At 50.7% G+C, this 18,906-nt stretch overlaps 1 protein-coding gene across 2 annotated transcripts in view; it reads right to left on the bottom strand.

Annotated features, from left to right (window-relative positions):
- Window positions 1–2,159: 2,159 nt before the first annotated feature.
- The window catches only part of CAND2 (cullin associated and neddylation dissociated 2 (putative)), a 31,262-nt gene continuing 14,515 nt past the window's right edge, over window positions 2,160–18,906 (bottom strand). For both annotated transcript variants that reach the window (XM_032841656.1, XM_032841658.1), the window contains 8 exons: window positions 17,844–18,136; window positions 16,607–16,748; window positions 14,769–16,271; window positions 12,197–12,292; window positions 8,491–8,660; window positions 7,030–7,194; window positions 4,726–4,833; window positions 2,160–2,409 (listed from right to left, as the gene is read on the bottom strand). In XM_032841656.1, the coding sequence (XP_032697547.1) occupies window positions 2,182–2,409; window positions 4,726–4,833; window positions 7,030–7,194; window positions 8,491–8,660; window positions 12,197–12,292; window positions 14,769–16,271; window positions 16,607–16,748; window positions 17,844–18,136 (2,705 nt within the window). In that variant the 3' untranslated portion in view covers window positions 2,160–2,181. The remainder of the gene's footprint in view (window positions 2,410–4,725; window positions 4,834–7,029; window positions 7,195–8,490; window positions 8,661–12,196; window positions 12,293–14,768; window positions 16,272–16,606; window positions 16,749–17,843; window positions 18,137–18,906) is intronic.

The raw sequence follows: 18,906 nt of genomic DNA, 5'->3' as shown, positions 1-18,906 counted from the left end.
ACCCTCCCCCAGCTTGCTGCTTCAGGTAACTTAATAGCAGTTTCTGAAGGCTGGGATTCTTAACCTCATTGGGCCTCTTGATTGGTACTCAGGATTTAACAATCAAGCTGCCTTTTTGACTACAGCCCTAAACCTTAGGCCGCAAAAGCTAGAATTTAGCTATGTGAATTACAGGCATACTTCTCGAGACCCTGCAGTTTGGTTTCAAACCACTGATGAAGCAAATCAAATGCATTTTCTGGTTTCTGAGTGCATATAAAAGTTTATACTGTTATAATTTATTATGTGCAATAGCATGTCTAGACAATTCATACCTTAATTTAAAAAGAAGTTTATTGCAAAAAATGCTAACCATCTAGTGCAAAAGTGCTAAGCATATTTTGAGTTGTGATCTTTGCTGGTGGAAGGTCTTAACCTCCATGTTGATGGCAGCTGACTGATCAGGGTGGTGGCTGCTGAGGGCTGGGGTGGCTGTGGCAGTTTCTTAAAATGAAGACCATGAAATTGACTGAGTCAAGAATGATTTCTTTGTAGCATGATACTGTTAGCACTTCACCCAGAGAGCTTTCAAAATCGGGAGTCCCATCTCCTCAGACCCTACCACTACTTCATCAACTAAGTTGATGTAATGTTCTTCAGTTCTTTGTTGTCATTTCAACAATCCAGCATCTTGAGGAGTGGATCCCATCTCAACAAATTTTTTGCTCATAAGAAGCAATTCCATTAAAGTCTTCTCGCGAGATTGCAGCAGTTCAGTCACATCTTCAGGCACAAGCAGTAACCTCAATGATCACATCACCATAACCATGAAAAAGTGAAATAGTCTTAGAATTAACAAAATATGACAGGAAGCGAGCAAATGCTGTTGGGAAAATGGTATTGATAGATTTGGCTGAACACAGGGTTGCCACAAACCTTCATTTTGTAAAAAAAAAAAAAAAAATGCATTTGCAAAGCACAAGAAAGAGGTCTGTAAGGTTATGATAGCACTTAATCTAAGAACTGGCAGCGAAGGGCAGTATAGTTGGGGATGTGGCATGAGGTACTCAAGAACAAGACAATTGCTTATTTTCCCTACCAGCCTGGTCAACTGAGCAGAAATAGCCTGCTTAATTTTCTTGGCATGCTAGCCATGAGTGGATTTAAGTCCCTTAAACTGGGGTAAATCACAGGTTGCCCGCCTCCATCCAGTTCAAAGCCTAGTCTGAAACATTTGAGTTGTTGGGTTGTTTCCATGATTTCTTTAAATTGACTTGGGAAGTATACAGACAGTGGTCTACTGAGTAGAGGAAGTGTGCACAGAAAAAGTAACACTAGGTCTGTCCTTTATTAACCTGGGATAGCACAGAAAATTCTTTAGCCTATTGTTTAATATTTGTGTCTTCAATACTAAAAACTAGAAACAACATGTTCAAAGTCTTCCTCAGGACACAAACCCAACTGTTGACACCTAGGTGGGTGACATGAAAGATGGTCTGTACTTTCTTGGTACTTATTTCCCAGTTGGCTACATAAGAGTTTCGAAATTAGAAAAAAAACAAACTAGATCTAATTCCCTATCCTGGTCCCCCTACCCCTGCAAAAAAAATTCAGATTCATTACTGCCAATTAGAAAGTAAAGCATTTTGAATTCTAAAATGTTAAAAGCTCAGAGAAGTAGCTTGACTCTTTAAGATGCCCACCCAGCACTAATGTTTGGCCTATCAGATCAAGTGAAGAGAGGGAGAGGTGTGAGTGACAAATCTGGGACACTGGTGGGCAGGGAGGCCAGCCGGCTGTCTCCTAACCTTCCGCAGCTGTGAGCATAAGAGTATTTCTAAACACTACTTAGTCTTTAGTGAGGCAGGGACTCCCCGCTTTGAAGGTACAGACCGCCCTGTGTGAAGTCACACATCTATGTTTGTGTGGAAGGGCTTGGAAAATGTCTGTGCCCTGTTTCTTTGAATGACTGTCCTGAGTTAAAGGGCCCAACTGTTGGCAGCCTTGCAGCTCCTGCTAGGGGCCTTGAGTTGGGGGTCCCTGGAGAAGGCACTGTAAGCCCCGACCAGGAGCAGGAGGGCCCCCAGTGAGATGACAAAAGGGCAAAAGTATAGAAGCCTGTGGTGGGCAGGGGGACAGTGAGGCCTCGGGCTTGGGTAGGCCTCCTCTTAAGGGCCCACCTGGGGGCAGAGTTGGGTGGTACTAGCTGAGCTCCATCAAGTCTGTGTTGGGGGCTGAAGCAGAATCCTTCTGGATGCTTTCAAAGAGGGCAGCAAGTTCGGGGTTGGATCGGATTTGGGAAGAGAAGTCAGCCATGATGGGGCTTTTCCCTACTTCTGGGATGGTCAGCAGGGCGGCCACTGCCCTCATCGCAGAGCGTTTCAGCTCGTCTTGCTTCTCAAATTCCTGCTTCACAGAACCAGCTTTGACCTAAAGTAGGAAAACAACAAGCCATCCTTTACTGAACTTAGCATCACACCACAGCTCCCTCACTGGTCTCTGGATTCGTCCCAACCACCTGTATCCTTCCCAGTTTAAACCACAGCGCACTGTGGATCCAGCCTCCTGAGGTTTCTTCTGCGCATTTACCCCAGTGGGTTTCCCCAGAGGGGGATTATTTTGTCATTAAATCAACCTCAAGGTCACCTAGGGGGCCTCCAACCAACCAGTCTAAACTGCCCACCTTTCTTTTTATTAATAAATAACTGGATGGTGATAAATGCTGTAAAGTGTTCAGTTAGTTATCTCCTTCCCCTGACAGGATTCAGCCTACCTTTTCTTACTGTGCTTAAAACAGACTCTTGGAACCATGACTTAACTCAATGACTGGATCACCATGACAGTCACCTTGCTGGCCTCGTCCGCCCCCCCCCCCCCCTCGGGTGCCTGCTCCGGCATGTTAGTCTGTGCAGGAAACCCCTCACACTGCCTTGCCTGTCTTGTATCTTCATCCCCCACCCTCTCCCACTTAGAGAATCTCGGAACTGCCCCTCTCCTTATGAAATAAAGTCCGGATTACTCTTGAGGCTGCTGACTTGGCCCAGACAAAGACTCTTCCCCCTCAAGATTCCAGTGTAGAGATTAAGAGCTTAGCACTGGGGTTGGACAGTCTTGGGTTTGAATGCTCTGCCCTGTAAGCACTGCGACTTCAGGTTGTCACTGCGAGCTTCACTTCCCTTTCTGTATGGAAGAGCCTCCTTTCCATAGAGTTGCTTTGAGGGTTAAATGGCTTAACACAGGTCCACATCCCCTGGGGCCAGGTGTGCTTTTGGAATTCAGGATTTGGCAGGTGGGGCGGGGAGGGGGGCGAGTGTTAGAAAAGGGATAGTGTGCAGACAACGTGGTACAATATCATGTAATCAAATACATGAATATTTCCCCTACTATATGAAAAATGAAAGAATATTATGCGTGTCACAGCAAGAGAGAAAAGCCATAAATAGCCTCAGGCCAGTTCAAGTCAAGTTTTGTTGCCAAACGAGTTCCAGAGCTTTGTAGGTTTCAGCAAGATGAGGGATTGTGGACACAGATGCAGCAAGTTCTCATCTCAGTGCCTGACAAACAGCGTCCTCTGCAGCCATTCCGAGTGGCCTATATGTGGGCCTCAGATTGAAGCTCCTCTTGCTATCTGGGCTGAGTGAAGGGGGGTCTGCAGTCCTTCCCTGGGAACTGCGATCCTTCTTCATGCCAAACAGCTCAAAGAAAATTAGAAATGATTTGGCCACTGAAACGGTCAAGCCTGCAAGAGTCCTGCAGAAACACAGCTTCTTTTGACTTCATACCCACATATGTTACAAAGGGAAACTTACAAGGCAGGTTTCTATCTATTAAGAAACCACCAATTTTAATGTTTTATCCACAGAAGATTTTATTTTATTGGAAAAGGTTTTGCTACTTGAAAATCACTGTTCTGTGGGTATCTCTCCTCCTTAAGCTCCAAACTGAAATACTCTACCACTTTGGTTAATTCCTACCCTTCCAAAATCCAAGTTAGTTATTTTAGTCACCAGGTAATTACTGGATACCCACCCCCTGGGTATGCCAGGCTCTGTTCCCAACACTGCATGTTGCCTCCAGGTCTCTGGCTCCGAATCCCTCCCCTGGATCCTTGAGGCACTCTAGCTTATCAGCAACCCTGCCCTTTATCAATCAACCAATCAATGGTTTCTATCTTTCCAAGAGTCTCACTCAGTTTCCCAATTAGGATGTGGGAGTAGGGGGGAGCCTGGGTGGCTAAGTTGATTAAGCGTGTGCCTTCAGCTTGGGTCATGATCCCTGAGTCTTGAGATGGAGCCCCACGTCAAGCTCCCTGCTCAGTGGGGAATCTGCTTTTCCCTCTGCCCTTACCCCCTTCATGCTCGCTCGCTCTCTTGCTCTCTCTCAAATAAATAAATACGATCTTAAAAAAAAAAAAAAGGATTTGGGAGTGGGGAACCCACCAGGTTCAATGTTGTATCCCTAGTACCTTGTAACGAGGCCCAGCACCCAGGAAATGTTTAATGAATGAAAGAAACAGCCGGGTTTGAATCTCAGCTCTGCAATTTACTAGCTGGGTAACCTAGGTCCATCACTTCACCTCTCTGAGTCTCTGCTCCCCTGTGTATACAGTGGTGACAATAAGAAGTGCCTTACACTAAGAAGGACGACAACAATGAAATGAAGCCCTTCATACACCACCTATAAAGGGTAACTGTAAGCAATCTGCAGGTGTGCCCAGCGCTAAGTGGGGTAGGGGGAAGGAGGTACCTTGGCGGTGCAGGTGGCCCTGAGTGGCTCAATGAGCCGGTCCACTCTCTGCAGAACGGGTGCGGGACACAGGGTAGCCAGTCGGGCGAGCATGATGAAGGTCAGCATCTACCCAGAAGGAAGAAGACAGAGTTCATGGTGAAATGGCCCAGGACCAAAAGGAGCAGAGGCCATGGAATATCAGAGGCTCTGGTCCCAACACTTGGAGCTCAGGTCCAAACTCTAGCACTAATTCCCACCAGGGCCCTCCCCGAGTCTCTCCTGCTCTGGGCTTCAGTTTCCTTATCTATAAACTGTGAGTGGCAATGGCTCCCATGTCTGACTGACCCGGGGAGGATCAGATCAGAAGAGGCACCAGGGAGGGGGTGATTCTCCAGCTCTGATGACCACAGGGTCAGGCAGAAACTGGCCATGAGTGAACAGGGCCAGAGGGCAACTGGGCAGGAGTCAAGAGCCCATACTCCAGACCACAGCTCTCAGCTCCAGCCAATTGTGGCTGTGGGAATGTGGCCCCGGCTGACAGCCTACTTTCCAAAGACACTCTGATTTTCATGGAAGATCTCTCAACTTTTAAATGTTGACATGCAGTTAAAAAGCAAACAAACAAACAAACTACTGTGTGAGCCAATTAAACACATCCACAGGCCTGGATGCAGCCTGCTGGAGACTAATGCTGACCTCTTGGGAAAATGGTCAAGTTTTCTTGGGAAAATGGTCAGTCAGTGCTCCAAACCATAAAGGATGGTTGTCTGGATTCTACATGCCCTACCCAACCCCTCCATTGTCTATCCTGCCCTGATCCCCCCACAACCCATGGCAAAGGAGGGTGACCAGGGCAACAGCAGCAAAGAACACAGCATTACACAGCACAAGCATTACACTGAGCTGTGACCCAGGGCTCCTCCACTGCCCAGCTGGTGCCCTTGAACCCACCCCTGTAAAGTGGGCAACACCATCCAAGGTTACGGTATAGACTCAACAAGATAACTCTGGGGGCTCAAGACATGTCATACCCACCCTCCTCAACACCAGAGGGAGCCCGGACACTGGGGTCCAAATGTGGCACTGATGTCAGGCCCTGTCCCGTGCTCCTGGGAGGACAGACAAGAGGATGATGGGGCCAGAATGGGTGAGAACAGGATAGCGTGGGGGAAAATGCCTGTAAAAACAACTGGCTTTTATCAATCAACAGTGGGGCTTGGCCATCTCTCACATTAGTGCGAAGGGACTGGCTCACTCTTCTCAGTGCGGCCAGCATTCCATGACCAGAGGTACCCAGCCCATTGATGGGTGGACATTCAGGAAGCCACCAGCTTTCTCCAACCCCCACAGAGCTGGGAAGAGCAATCTTGAACACAGAAACTCCAAACACATTTCGAGGAGTGAGTCGAAAGGCTCTGTTTATGGAGATGGAACTGCTAGGTCAAGAATGTGTCGAAGAATTCTAAATGTTTCTCCTTACGGCTAAACCATTCTCCAAAGAGCTCGCCCAGTGTAGACTCCCACCAAAGGTGTTTTGAGAGCTTGGCTCTCTATCTGTTTTTTAAAAGATTACTTATTTATTTATTTGACAGAGAGAGAGAGAGAGAGAGAGAGAGAGAGTGATCATAAGTAGGCAGAGAGGCAGACAAAGAGAGAGGAGGAAGCAGGCTCCCTGCTGAGCAGAGAGCCGGATGCGGGGCTCAATCACAGGACCCTGAGACCATGATCTGAGCCAAAGGCAGAGGCTTAACCCACTGAGCAACCCAGGCACCCCAGCTTGGCTCTTTTCCTGATTGATAATCAGGAAAAAAACCAGGCTCAGTCAGTTAAGCATCTGACTTCAGCTCAGGCCAGGATCCCAGGGTTCCGGGATAGAGTCCCACACCAGGCTCCCTGTTCAGTGAGGAGTCTGCTTCTCCCTCTGCCCCACCCCCTGCTCTCTCCATCAAATAATACATAAAATACTAAAAAAAAAAAAAAAAAAAAAAAGAGAGGGGCGCCTGGGTGGCTCAGTAGGTGAAAGTCTCTGCCTTCCGGTTGGTCATGATCTCAGGGTTCTGGGATCGAGCCCCACATCCGGCTCTCTGCTCAGCAGGGAGGCTGCTTCCCCCACCATCTGCCTGTCTCTCTGCCTACTTATGAACTCTGTCAAATAAATAAATAAAATCTTTTTAAAAAGAGAGAGAGAGATAACAATGCTGTTATCTTCATGGGGGTGCCTGGGGTGGAGAGTGGGGGACAAACAAGCAGTGGGCCCTAGTGATGCTCGCCTGTCCCCTTGGTACGGGGTGGGTGCTGTCCTGGCCGGGGGGCCTGTCCTACCCGGATATCATAGTGGTCCTTCAGGCCATCCTCCACGTGGTTCAGGAACTCGCAGATGTCCAGCCGGCCCAGGCAGCTCTCAAGCAGCGAGTACATGCACTCAAAGGCTGCCTTCCGCACGTCCAGCCCGTCGTCCACCGTGTGCTTGAAGGGCCCCATCTCCACCTGCAGGACAGAAGGATGACGAGGGTTATGGGATGGGACTCTAGGGTGTAAGGACACCTCCCTCAGTCCCTGCTGCATACCCCACCTCCCTTGTTAGGTATTGTGTTCTGTCGCCGAATCAAGCCTCGTACTCTCAAGCCTTTTGCCTTTGCTCAGCCTGCAATGTCCTCCGATGATAACAGTAACGTGGGTGTCTGGGTGGCTCAGTCGGTTTTAAGTGTCTGACTTGGTTTCAGCTCAGGTCATGATCTTGTGGTTGCGGGATGGAGCCCCGTATCAGGCTCTACACTGAGCCTGGTGTCTGCTTCAGATTCTCTCTCCCTCTCCCTCAGCTCGCTTACACCCACCCTCTCTCTCTAAAATAAATAAGTAAAATCTTAAAAAAAACCAGTAACAATAATTATTATGGTCTACGGAGCAGTGATAAGATGCCAACCACTGTGCTGAGTGCTTGACAAATGACATTTTACTCAAGCATCACAACAGCCCTAGGGAGACAGTATTACCAATAACCCCATTTAAAATATGAGGAAACTAGGCTCAAAGAGGTTAATTAACTCGCCCAAGAACATACAGCTAGAGAGTAGCTGAACTAGAATTAAAAAACCCAGGTCTCTGGAGCTTTTAACCACAAGGCTCTGTGCTTAATGGTAAACTGCTTCTCACCCCTCAAACCCCCATTAAAGATCCCCTCTTTTGGGAAACTTTCCAAACCCCTCTAAACACAGTCACTTCCTCGTCAGCAATGCCAGGTGGTTCAAACCTTTTTATTATATCATGTGATGACAGCTGCTAAGTCACCTTTAATCTCTGCTCCTTAAAACCTTGTTTAAGGATTTAAGTCAGTGAAATAATTGGCAGAATGGGTGCCTCCGTCCCTGAGGAGGGCAGGAGCTCCCTGGTGGCAGACACCATGTCTGGTCCAGCTCTGATCCTGTCACCCTGACACCGGCCTGGCCCTCAGTGAACCCCTGCTGATTGCTGAGTGATAGTAAGAAGCACCAACACTTACTGAGGCCGATGGTGCTCCAGGAGCAGTTCTGAGCCCCTGCAGGACATAACTCATGGAATCTCCTCCACAACGCTCTGATGCAGATACAAATTAGTCTCCTCATTGTGCCAAGAAGAAAACTGAGGCTCAGAGTGGATGAAATAGTCCTATGCTCCCATGCCCAGGGTCATACAACTGGGAAGTGGAGGAGTGGGACTTGACCTAGGCGCCAGGTGACCTGAATCCTTGCCAGAGCCCCACTGGTCAGGCCCAGGGCTTCCTGCTCTGTGCCTCTCCGGCCTCACCTCTCGAATGAGGTCCCTACGGATCTTCGTCTCCTGGTAGAGGAGGGGCAGGATGTCATCCAGCAGGTCCCGGACCAGCGAGGGCTTGTTGTGCACAGCCGAGTTGAAGAAAGCCAGGGTGGCCCGGCGCACGTTCAGGTCCGGGTCCTGCAGGCTCTCCATAAACTCTCCTGATGGAAGGATGAGAAGGGGTGTGGGGACGGCTGGGCCAAGACACAGACCACCTCCACCCCTGACCTCAATTACCTGCTTAATGGGCAGACTTGGCTGAATGGGGGCAAACGTGTTCTGAGCATCTACTTTTTTGCCAGGCACAAGTCCTCAGAGCCCAGATAAGAATGTGAACTAGAGTCTGGCAGGGTTCAAATACAGGTTCCACAACTGCCTAACTATGGGACCTTGGATAGCCTCAGTATCTTATCTATCAAATGGGAGTAAGAGCTGTACCATAGTGGAGATCTGTTTTTAAGATTTAAAATGTAGTGATGTGATATATATATTATATATATATATATAATATAAATTTTTATTATACACAGTACATATTTATTTACATAAACTAAATCTATATAAAATATAAATACATGGAAGACGGCCTGGCATGGACCAAGGACTCTATAAATGGTAACTTGATATTATTATAGATAGGGCTCTTGGAGATCAAAGAGGTGAAGAAACTTACACATTCACACAGCACTTCTCTGAGTATGACTTTTTATACAGTTTAGACTTTTTAATAACTACATTAATGTTCCATATGCTCTGTAAGTAAATAAAATCAAGAATAAGGTGAGTCCCGAAAGAAAAGCATAAAAAATAACAACAACCAAACCCCTAACTATATTTCAAATGATTAACATAACCATCAGGTTATGAGAGAGTGAAACAAGTCACCAAGTAACTTCCGAGGTATTTTGGTTAGACACCCTCAAGCTAAGGACAAACAGCCCTACAAACAAATGCTGACTTTTCAGCTATAAAGTTTAGCAATTCTCAGTCTACTTTCTGTGTATTCCAGAATACATATCTTATAGGTAGTAGGAGGTGAGTTTCACCCTGTAAGAGAAGGGTATGGAATGGGAAGGAAGGAGGCTAGGGGGAACCCTGCAGTGCTGGACTGGAGAGGAGGTAACTCATGTCCATGTGTGTCTGTCTGTGTACATACACTCATACACACACACACACACACACTCCTCAGCTCTGTGTGCTGAGGGCCTCACAGCGGTGGCACCCCAGTAGCAATGAGCACACCTAGAGTCCAGGTTTGGGTCCTAAGTATCATTCTCCCCTCAAAGGAATCAGGACTCCCTGGAGAAATGGCCAATTCCTGAGCTGGGGCAGGAAAGGTTCAAGGTGAGTCTAGAGCATCTTATTGTGCCAAAAAGCCAGAATATGTTCAAAGGACGATGAAAACATGCCAATAGAACCTTGGAACCAGACTGAAGGGCCCCCACTGGCCACACCTAAGACAAGCATGAGAGTCAAATAAATGAAGACAATAATAAATTACAATTCACTGAATGAAACAGGAATCCATGAGTCTATAATGACATGAATAAATCAATGAATAAATAAGTGGGTGAGAGGGGCGCCTGGGTGGCTCAGTGGGTTAGGCCGCTGCCTTCGGCTCGGGTCATGATCTCAGCGTCCTGGGATCGAGCCCCGCGTTGGGCTCTCTGCTCTGCGGGGAGCCTGCTTCCTCCTCTCTCTCTGTCTGCTTGTGATCTCTCTCTGTCAAATAAATAAATAAAATCTTTAAAAAAAAAAAAAAAAATAAGTGGGTGAGAAGGAAAAGTTATATTCCAGAGAACAGAAGGCAAACTAACAAATATGAAAGGAATGCTGGAATTGGAAGTCAGCATTTGCCAACTGTCAGAAATCACTGAGGCAGGAAAGAAACCACAATGGATGCTCAGTGCAGTGGGCAGAAGTTTGAAGAAGGGGCGCCTGGGTGGCTCAGTGGGTTAAGCCTCTGCCTTCAGCTCAGGTCATCATCTCAGGGTTCTGGGATCGAGCCTCACATTGGGCTCCCTGCTCAGCAGGGAGTCTGCTCCTCCCTCTGACTCTGCCTCTCCCCCTGCTTGTTTTCTCTCTCAAATAAATAAATAAAATCTTTTTTTTTAAAAAGGAAACATGATGAAGAGGATATTTCAACAGATTCAAAAACACTTACTCATTCCAAAGCAAAAAGTAATTTTAAAGATTTTACTTATTTGAGAGAGAAGTAGGGGAGGGGCAGAGGGAAAGAGACAGTCCCAAGCAGACTCCATGCCGAGTGTGGAGCCTGATGTGGGTCTCGATCCCACGACCCCAGGATCATGACTGGAGCCAAAATAAAAAATCAGTCATCCAACTGACCGTGCTACCCAGGTGCTCCAGGAAAAAGTAATTTTAGAGTGGTGAAAACTGGATGTCTCCATCTTAACCAGGTGATCAGAGTTACCAAGACCCGTCAAGGGGCAAACTGCCAATATGATGCACTGGGAAGAATGTAAAGTCTTTCAGCAGAGTAGGATTCAGACTGAGTTGGCAACCTCTGGCCCCTTGCACTGTGCCCTGCTGGCTCCTAGATTCCCCCATTCTCTCTGAGAACACAGCTGTGGGGTAGCTGGCAAGACCTGAGTCCAAGTCTCCACCCTGAGCCTCTGCTTCCTCATCTGTAAGATGTGGCTGGGCCTACATGCCATGCAGGGAGCTGTGAGAGTGAACTGCGGTGAGGTGTATTAAAGGACATAGCCTTGTACTTGATACATAGTGAGAGCTTGAGAACTGGTTCAATCATACAATAAGAACCAAACACCCAGGCACACGTCCAGGCTGCCAGGCATGGGCAACTCAGGCACGATGAGGAAAGTCAGGACTGGCGGCAGTGTGTGTGCCCCAGCGGAGGGGATGAAGTTGCTGCGGACATTGCTGTGGCTTCTGGACGTGTTCTCCAATCCCGAGCATGGCCATGTCTGCTGACCCCTAATCTCACCCAACAGTGCCCTGGCAAGTGGGGATCAACACTCCCATTTAATAGCTCAGGATGAGATGATCTGTCCATGCTCACACAGCCAGAGAGAAGCAGAGAACCAGGCTGCCAACCCAAGACTCCCCACATTCCACGAGGCTGCCTGGAGGAGAAGGGCCAGATGCCAGTGTGGTCCAGTGACAGGCCTGCAGACTCGGAGCTTTGAATGTCTGCCTTCTCTAGGAAGAGCCTGGTCCCACAAAGCCCCAAGGAGAGGGGTCATCAATAAAGGCTACTTGGTCTCCTCAAGACAGAGGGTTCCTCAGACAGGGGTAAGCTGCTCCCCACTCCAGTGCATGCTCCCCACTCCAATGCAGCCCTACTCAGCTTTGTGCCCGCTGAGGCCAATGCACGTGAGAGGCTGGTGGTTTTCCACTTATAATAGCCTGCATGTTCAGGGAGTACCTTCCTCTCAGTAATGGATAGGGTCTCTGAAATAACCTCAGAACCTTATCCCCATTCTACAGAGGAGGAAACTAAGGCTCAAAGGTGAGAAGGGGCATGCTAGGCTTACCCAGTGATTCAGTGCCAGCAGAGGGATTTGAACCCAGGCTCCTACTTCCAGTCAGGGGAGTGAGGTAGTCTCCTGGGTCTCCAACTCCCCTTGACTCATGTGTAAGAAAAGTCAGCTCAGGCTCAAAGGCTGGGAGGGGGTACTGAATGGGGCTGGAGGCAGAGGGAAGGGGTGCTCACCAATGAGGCTCTTCAGGAGGGGATCAATAGGATGGGGCTGGTCAGAGATGAGGAACTTGACTGCTGTGATAACTGTGCTCCGCGTGTGTGGCCGACCTGCAGGATGAGAGGAATCCGCTTGGTGAGTGGCAGGGCGGACCCTGGATACCCACAAGTCAGAAGGCACCAAGGCTCTCTGCCTCCCCAGGAGACAAAACAGGACCCCACCCCTCTTTGGCGAAGTCAATGCTCCCATTTCCCTTGGCAGCCTAAAATTTATCCCTAAATTCTCTCTGCTGTGACTGACAGGAAAACTCCCAGTTCTCAGGTAACACACTGCAGGATGCAAACAGGGAACCAAGAACTCAAGACAGTGGTCAATCCACAGCCCAAAGGCCTTTGCTCAGGCCTTACGGCTGTGTTCTATTTTTCAGACACATTATCTCAATTAATCCTCAGGATGGTTGTGTAAATTAGTTAATAAATGGTAAGATAGATCAAAATGTTTCATAAAAATTATTTATCTCTATTTTATAAGAAGAGGAAAAAGACCCAGAAAGGTTAAGTTCACATCTAAGGTCACAGAGCAGATCCAAAATTCAACGGCTGATTCTGAGCCATAGCAGGGCCCTCCTCCTCAGGCCTGCATCCCTCAGGCAGCGGCAGGTGTGCTGAAGGCCACGCAAGCTGAAGGCCAAGGGGATACCAACAGAATTCAGAACACCCCCGAAGCTTGGTAATGGAGAAGACACTTAATTTTACTTTTCTGCCTGCCAAGTAGAGAAGGTGAAGAAAGAGAAGGAAATATACCTCCCGTTTTGGTGAAAGGAACAAATCAGAGGGGCTCGCTCCTCTCCTCCCCAGCACTCGGCAGTGATGGGTTAAGGTTGTTTCCATCATGCAGACTTTACATTTGAGACTTGGGGAAGAAGTTTACATTTGGTACCAGGGTGTGAATAAGGAAATGAGTTAGTGACTTTAGACTTGCAGCTTTTCCCCTCTTACTCTCTCTATGCTGACTGGCTCCTAAGAATATTCAGGGTGGCCGATGAAGACATGGGCAATAGAACAGGATTAAGTGAATTTGAAATGAGGAAAATGATGGGGCGCCTGCGTGGCTCAGTTAGTTAAATGTCCTACTCTTGGTTTCGGTCTTGATCTCAGTGTCATGGGATTGAGCCCTGTTGTTGGGCTCCCTGTTCAGTGGGACGTCTGCTTACGATTCTCCCTCTCATTCTCCTCTCTGCACATGCTCTCTCTCTCTAAAAAATACATCTTAAAAAAAAAATTAATTAAAGGGACACTTGGGTGGCTCAGTTGGTTAAGCATCTGCCTTCGGCATGGGTCATGATCCCAGTGTCCTGGGATCGAGTCCCATGTTGGGCTCCCTGCTCAATGGGGAGCCTGCTTCTCCTTCTCCCTCTGCCTGCTGTTCCTCCTGCTTGTGTGCTCTTTCTGGCAAATGAATAAAGAAAATCTTAAAAAAAAAATTTAACTATAAAATAAAATGAAAAAAAAAATGAGGCTGAGGAAAAATATAGGTAGGGAAGTGAGAGGAGGACTAAAGTGAGGGCAGGGAGAGCCAACTAGGAAGTCCCACAAACTTGCTAGGAGCATGCCACAAATTTGGCTCCAAGCTTCCAGGTGGCTAAAAAGGAAATGTGAGTGGTTAGGTGGCTCAACAGTGTGCATGAGGTAGAAACAAACCGGAGCTGGGGAATGGCAGAGCTGCTCCTCATCCCAAGATTCTGGCCTCTCAAGGTTCCTCATGAAGAGCCCTGTGAGTATCACAGGCAAGGTTCTCGATATGTTCTTCCTGTCCACACAGTGCTGTGAGCCACAGAGTTAGCTGCTGCTTCTTAACCCAGCATCCTAGTCAGGGCTTAACTGTAATCACTAACAGCAATGACAGCAGTTACTCCTTTAGTGTTAATTACACACCATGCACTATGCACCCAGCATTTTGCCTGAATTCTGTCAATGCATACATCCACTGACCCTATCAGCAAGCCAGCAGACCAGCTCAAGGCCTGGAGGCCTTTCCTTCTCCAGGCTTCCACATGCCCAAGAGCCCCACAGTCCCACCTGTCTGCTTTCTTCCTCCGAGCTTCAGAATGCCTGGACATGCCCTTGCCTGACCACACAAAACCTGCCCTGGTTTTTGCTGGATGTCCCCCACCCCCCAAATCCTGAGGGATATGGCCCCCAGTACTGGTCTACACTGACATTTGTTCCTGGCTCCAAGTAGCCCAAGAGAGGTGCACTCTCTTCAGGCAGAGAACTGCTTTTATTAACTTTCAACTAGAGCACAACACTATGGTCCATGCCAAGGAGTACAAAAATGGCACCATGAAAGGCTTATTTTTTGAGGGGACATATTAAGGTTTCTCTCTCCTCTACCCCAAAGAGTCCCCCAGGTAGAGGCAGCAAGTCTCTGAAAACACTGGGTTTAAAAGGCTCCCCTGCCTTCACCTTATCCACACTGCGACTCTCTGACCCAGTTGCTTGAATTAGCTCACTCTGAGTGGGCGGCTCAGATGCAAACTGCCTACTTCTGAGCTAGAACGGTCTTCGCCCATGCCTGTGCCCCTACCTGCAGCGAGCTGCTTCCGGAATCGGGGCAGAAGGAATGGAGGGTTTGCGAGGACTAGCTTGCCGATGCACTCAGCCACCACCCCCCGGGTGCCCTCCTCGGCGCCCTCACAGTGCTGGAAGAGCAGGGCCCAGATGTCCTCAGTGTAGGGCTTCAGGCTGTCGGGCTGGGCAGCACCCAGGGCCTCCCTGAGTGCATGCAGGAGCAGGTACTGCCGCCGGGGCTCAGCCTCGATCTGCCCCAGCAGGAAAGGCAGGAAGTCGGGCAGGTTCCCGGCACCCACGCGGCCCAGCGCATAGGATGCGGCCGCCCTCACGTCCTCACTGGGTGACCCCAAGGCTTCCAGGAGCACTGCCTTCAGCTCCCGCTGGGGGCCTGGCCCGGCCACCTGGCCCACTTCGGCCAGCGACAGGAACGCCAGGACCTTGACCCCTGTGCTTGAGTGGGGTGACCTGGCATCGCAGACCAGGCGGTTTGCTGTGCCTGCCGCCTCCTGGGGACAAGCGGCTGCCAGGGCTGCCACACACCGAGCCAGAGAGTGGAACACCTGCTTGTGTAAGCCTGGCCCCCCCTCTGCGGCCTGGTCATAGACAGGTGCCGTGAGCATGCGGATGAGCTCCTTGTAGTCCACGCACGGGGGGCGGGTCCCCACCAGGGCCTGCAGGAAGCCTTCAGCAGTGGCCAGCACGCTGGCAGGCAACAGGGGTGAGCGCAGCAACCGCAGCAGCTCCGAGAGCACAGGGCCGCTGACCTTGGCCAAGGAGGCTGGCTGGGCCTCGGTCATTGTGGCAAGGAAGTCCACGGCCAGCTGGGCCACATGCATGTCACTCTCATTGACCAGGGCAGGCAGCTCGGCCAGTACTGCCTGCACGGCACTCGGTGGGAGGCTATGTCCCTGGCTCTGGGCCAGGGAGTCCAGGGCAGCCAGCGTGGCCAGCCGCAGCGCCCGTTGGTTCTTCCGCAGGAACGAGGCCAGAATGGGCAGTGCCTCAGCCACGATGGGCTGCAGGTCAAGCCGCAACGGGGACACGGCCACCAGCGTCAGCGCCTTGACAGCAGGCAGCCGGGTGATCTCATTCCGCAGGCGGTCCAGGAGAAGCAACAGTGATGGCCCTAGGTCGTCCCTGAGCCGGTCACCCAGGTGGGCCACAAGGTGGCCCATGCAGGAGATGGCGCGCTCCTTCACCTCCTGGTCCAGGTCAGTGGCACGGAGTCGTGCCAGGGTGGCCGCAGACATCTCTCCAATGTATGGTTCAGGGTCCAGCGTCCGAGGCCTGTCCAGGGGCCACAGGGCCCGCACCAGCTCCTGGAGCACCAGCAGGGCTTCGGCCGCGATCTTGTAGAAAGGGTCAGCCACGCAGGCCATCACAGGTGGCAGGAGAGTTGGCAGGTGTGAGTGGAAGGCCTCGGCTGGCTCTGTGCCCAGCAGCCCCTGTAGGAAGGCCAGGGCGTCCATCCGGATAGTGGAGGAGCTTGAACGGTCCGCCAGAGAGAAGACAATGCCTGTGGGGTGGGTGCAAAAGTTATAGGGCCACAAAGCAGTCCCTGGTTATGGGGGTGGAGCATCTGCAGGCATCTGAGCTGGACCCAGACCCCTAGGCTCTTAGGCTGCAGATTCTAGAAGGTCAGGGCTTGTCCAGGGCCAGAGAGGAGGGACACAAGGCCAGGAAACCCTTCTGAAACGAGGAAGTAGGGCCTGTACCCCAGCTTTGTTCTCAATGCTGGCAGTGGGGAGCCACCGTAGGTTGCTGAGCAAGGGTACCCACAGGGATTGAGGCCTGGGGTCTGGGTTCTGGAAGAGCACAGGACAGCAGATAGCCAGCTGCAGTCCATCCTACCTGCTACCAGCACAGGCATGTGCTCTGCCAGGCTGCCGGGGAGGACCCCCGCCAGCTCGGTGAGGAGGCTGAAGCAGCCCTGGCGGGCCCTGACGCTCCGATCCTTAAGCTGCCGCTGCAGGGCCTTGATCACCAGAGGCACCTGTGGGCAGTTTGCAGGAGATCAGTGACCACCCAGGAAAGCTGGCTGTCCCGCCTAGTAGTGGGGCACTTTGCCCAGGGACAGGCCCATGGAGGACCCCGGGTGGGGGAGGATTGCTCCATCCCCAGCTTTCCATCACACCCTCCATATCAGACACCTGATTCCATATGCAGACCCTCTGCAGTGGGTCCTGTTCCTGGGCCCTCTTTACAGATGGGGGAGCAGGCCAGAGAGATGAAGTGACTTGCTCCGGGTCACCCAAGGCAGTCTGGCTCTCACCCCTACACTCCATGAGGGTTAAGCACTGAGGCCCCTTTCCTTTCCCTCGCTAGATTCTCTCCCCTGAGGAACCCAACTGTCCCCTGAGCTTCCGATGCCAGTGAGGCAAAGACTCCCAGATCTACATCTCCTACGTCAGACTCGTGTGCTTGCCGCCCAGCAGACCTCTGAACATGGGCATCCAAGGACCTCCCACATAAACGTCCAGAACAGAACTTTAGATATTCCCTTCACATGTCAAGGAACTGCAGTTCACGCTTTAGCCAGAATCTGGCACTCACATGACACCTTCCTGTCCCTCACCCTCCACATCCAATCCATCAGCACGACCCAAAAACGTCCCCTCCTGTCTAACCAGTCCTCTTTCCCCTACTCCCAGCCCACAGCACCATCCCTTCCACTTGGACAACTAGCTGCGGGCCTCCAGCAGCTATTCTTTCCCGCCCTGTTACAGTCCATTCCCCCCATACAGCAGCCAGTGTGAGCTCCTTCAAATGGGAACAGGATCCTATAATTCCCCTCCTATGGCTTCTAGGCTCTTAGAATAAAACTGAAACTCCTTCTCAGGGGGCCAGAAGCCCCACTGGCACCGTCTGTCTGTCCCCAGCCTGTGTGGTCCACAGGCCAGTGTCTTACCTGTCACGGTCCCCGCTGGGCCTCAGCACCCAACAAGGGCTGGGGACACTCAGGGCTCAGGGCACACACATCAGTGGGTGGACAGGTGGTAGGGCAGCGGAACGATGGGAAGGTGGATGGATGGGAGGGTGAGTCCTGAGTCGGGGAGCGAGGATGGGAGATAGAAGGAGGCATGCCCACCTGGCCGTGCAGCACGTGGAGGCTGATGCCTGTCTGGGTGGGCTCCTCCATGGGCCCCAGCCACCCCTTTGGGGGTCGCGTCTGCCGCAGCAGCACAATGTAAGCCCCGAAGACATCAGCCTTGACGTTCTCCTCGCGTTCCTTGAAGCGATGGATGAGCGCGGGTGCCAGGGTGCCATGGAAGTCGGGCAGCAGGTCAGGCCGGGAGCCAATCAAGGCTGCCATGCACTTGGCTGCGGCCCGACGCACCTTCCAGCTCATGTCATCGTCATCGCTGTACTCGTCTTCACTCTCTAGGGCAGGAACAGGATACTCATGGAGCCCCCTGCGTGCTGCAGCCTGGCCCCACCAGGGCTGCCTGCCGGGAGGGGGCTGGGAGGAGGGAGCCAGGCCTGTTCCAACATTTGATGACTCTTTACAGGCTATGAGGAAGGTTGCCTGCCCTTTAATGAACACCTACTGTGTGCTAGAGGTGATGCAGAGCACCTCAGATCCACAAACTCATGTGAGCCTCACAACTAACTGCCTTGTGAGACGGGGGTTATTTTCCCTCTGTAGAGATGTGGAAACTGGGGAGAATGGTTCACCCCAAGTTACTTGAGCAGGGATATAGCTGGAGTGAGACCAGGATGCTCCCTTTGCCTCCAGACCCTTCACTGTTTTGCCTACATCAGGGACAAAACAAACTTTACAGTCATTAGTGAGGATTTCAGAGAATCCATTTGGGCACAAAATCCATCCTTGGTCAGAACTGAACTGTGTGATGTTTCACTTATTAGGACTGAGAAGGGAGAGATGACAGGCCTTGCTTTGGCTTCCTCCCTCCCTCTACCCCCAGCCTCTCAAGTCCTGATTCTGGCTTCCAAGCAGGACTACTAACAAGGAAAAGCTGGGTTTGTGTGGCTTTCTATTCTCCAAGCACCCTGAGAGGACAGAGCTCATCAAGTCTTCACCACACCTCAGGAATGAGGGTGCCTTCTTGTCATTTTATAGATGACAAGAATAAAGCTCAGAGAGGGTGAGACTCTCCTGAGGACACACAGCTAGGAAACAACAAAGCTGA

Source organism: Lontra canadensis, unplaced genomic scaffold, assembly GCF_010015895.1.
Source record: "Lontra canadensis isolate GAN:19392208 unplaced genomic scaffold, GSC_riverotter_1.0 scaffold124, whole genome shotgun sequence".
Lineage (NCBI taxonomy): Eukaryota > Metazoa > Chordata > Mammalia > Carnivora > Mustelidae > Lontra > Lontra canadensis.
Note: the sequence above shows the minus strand (reverse complement) of the source record. Positions and strands in the feature narration are given on the sequence as shown.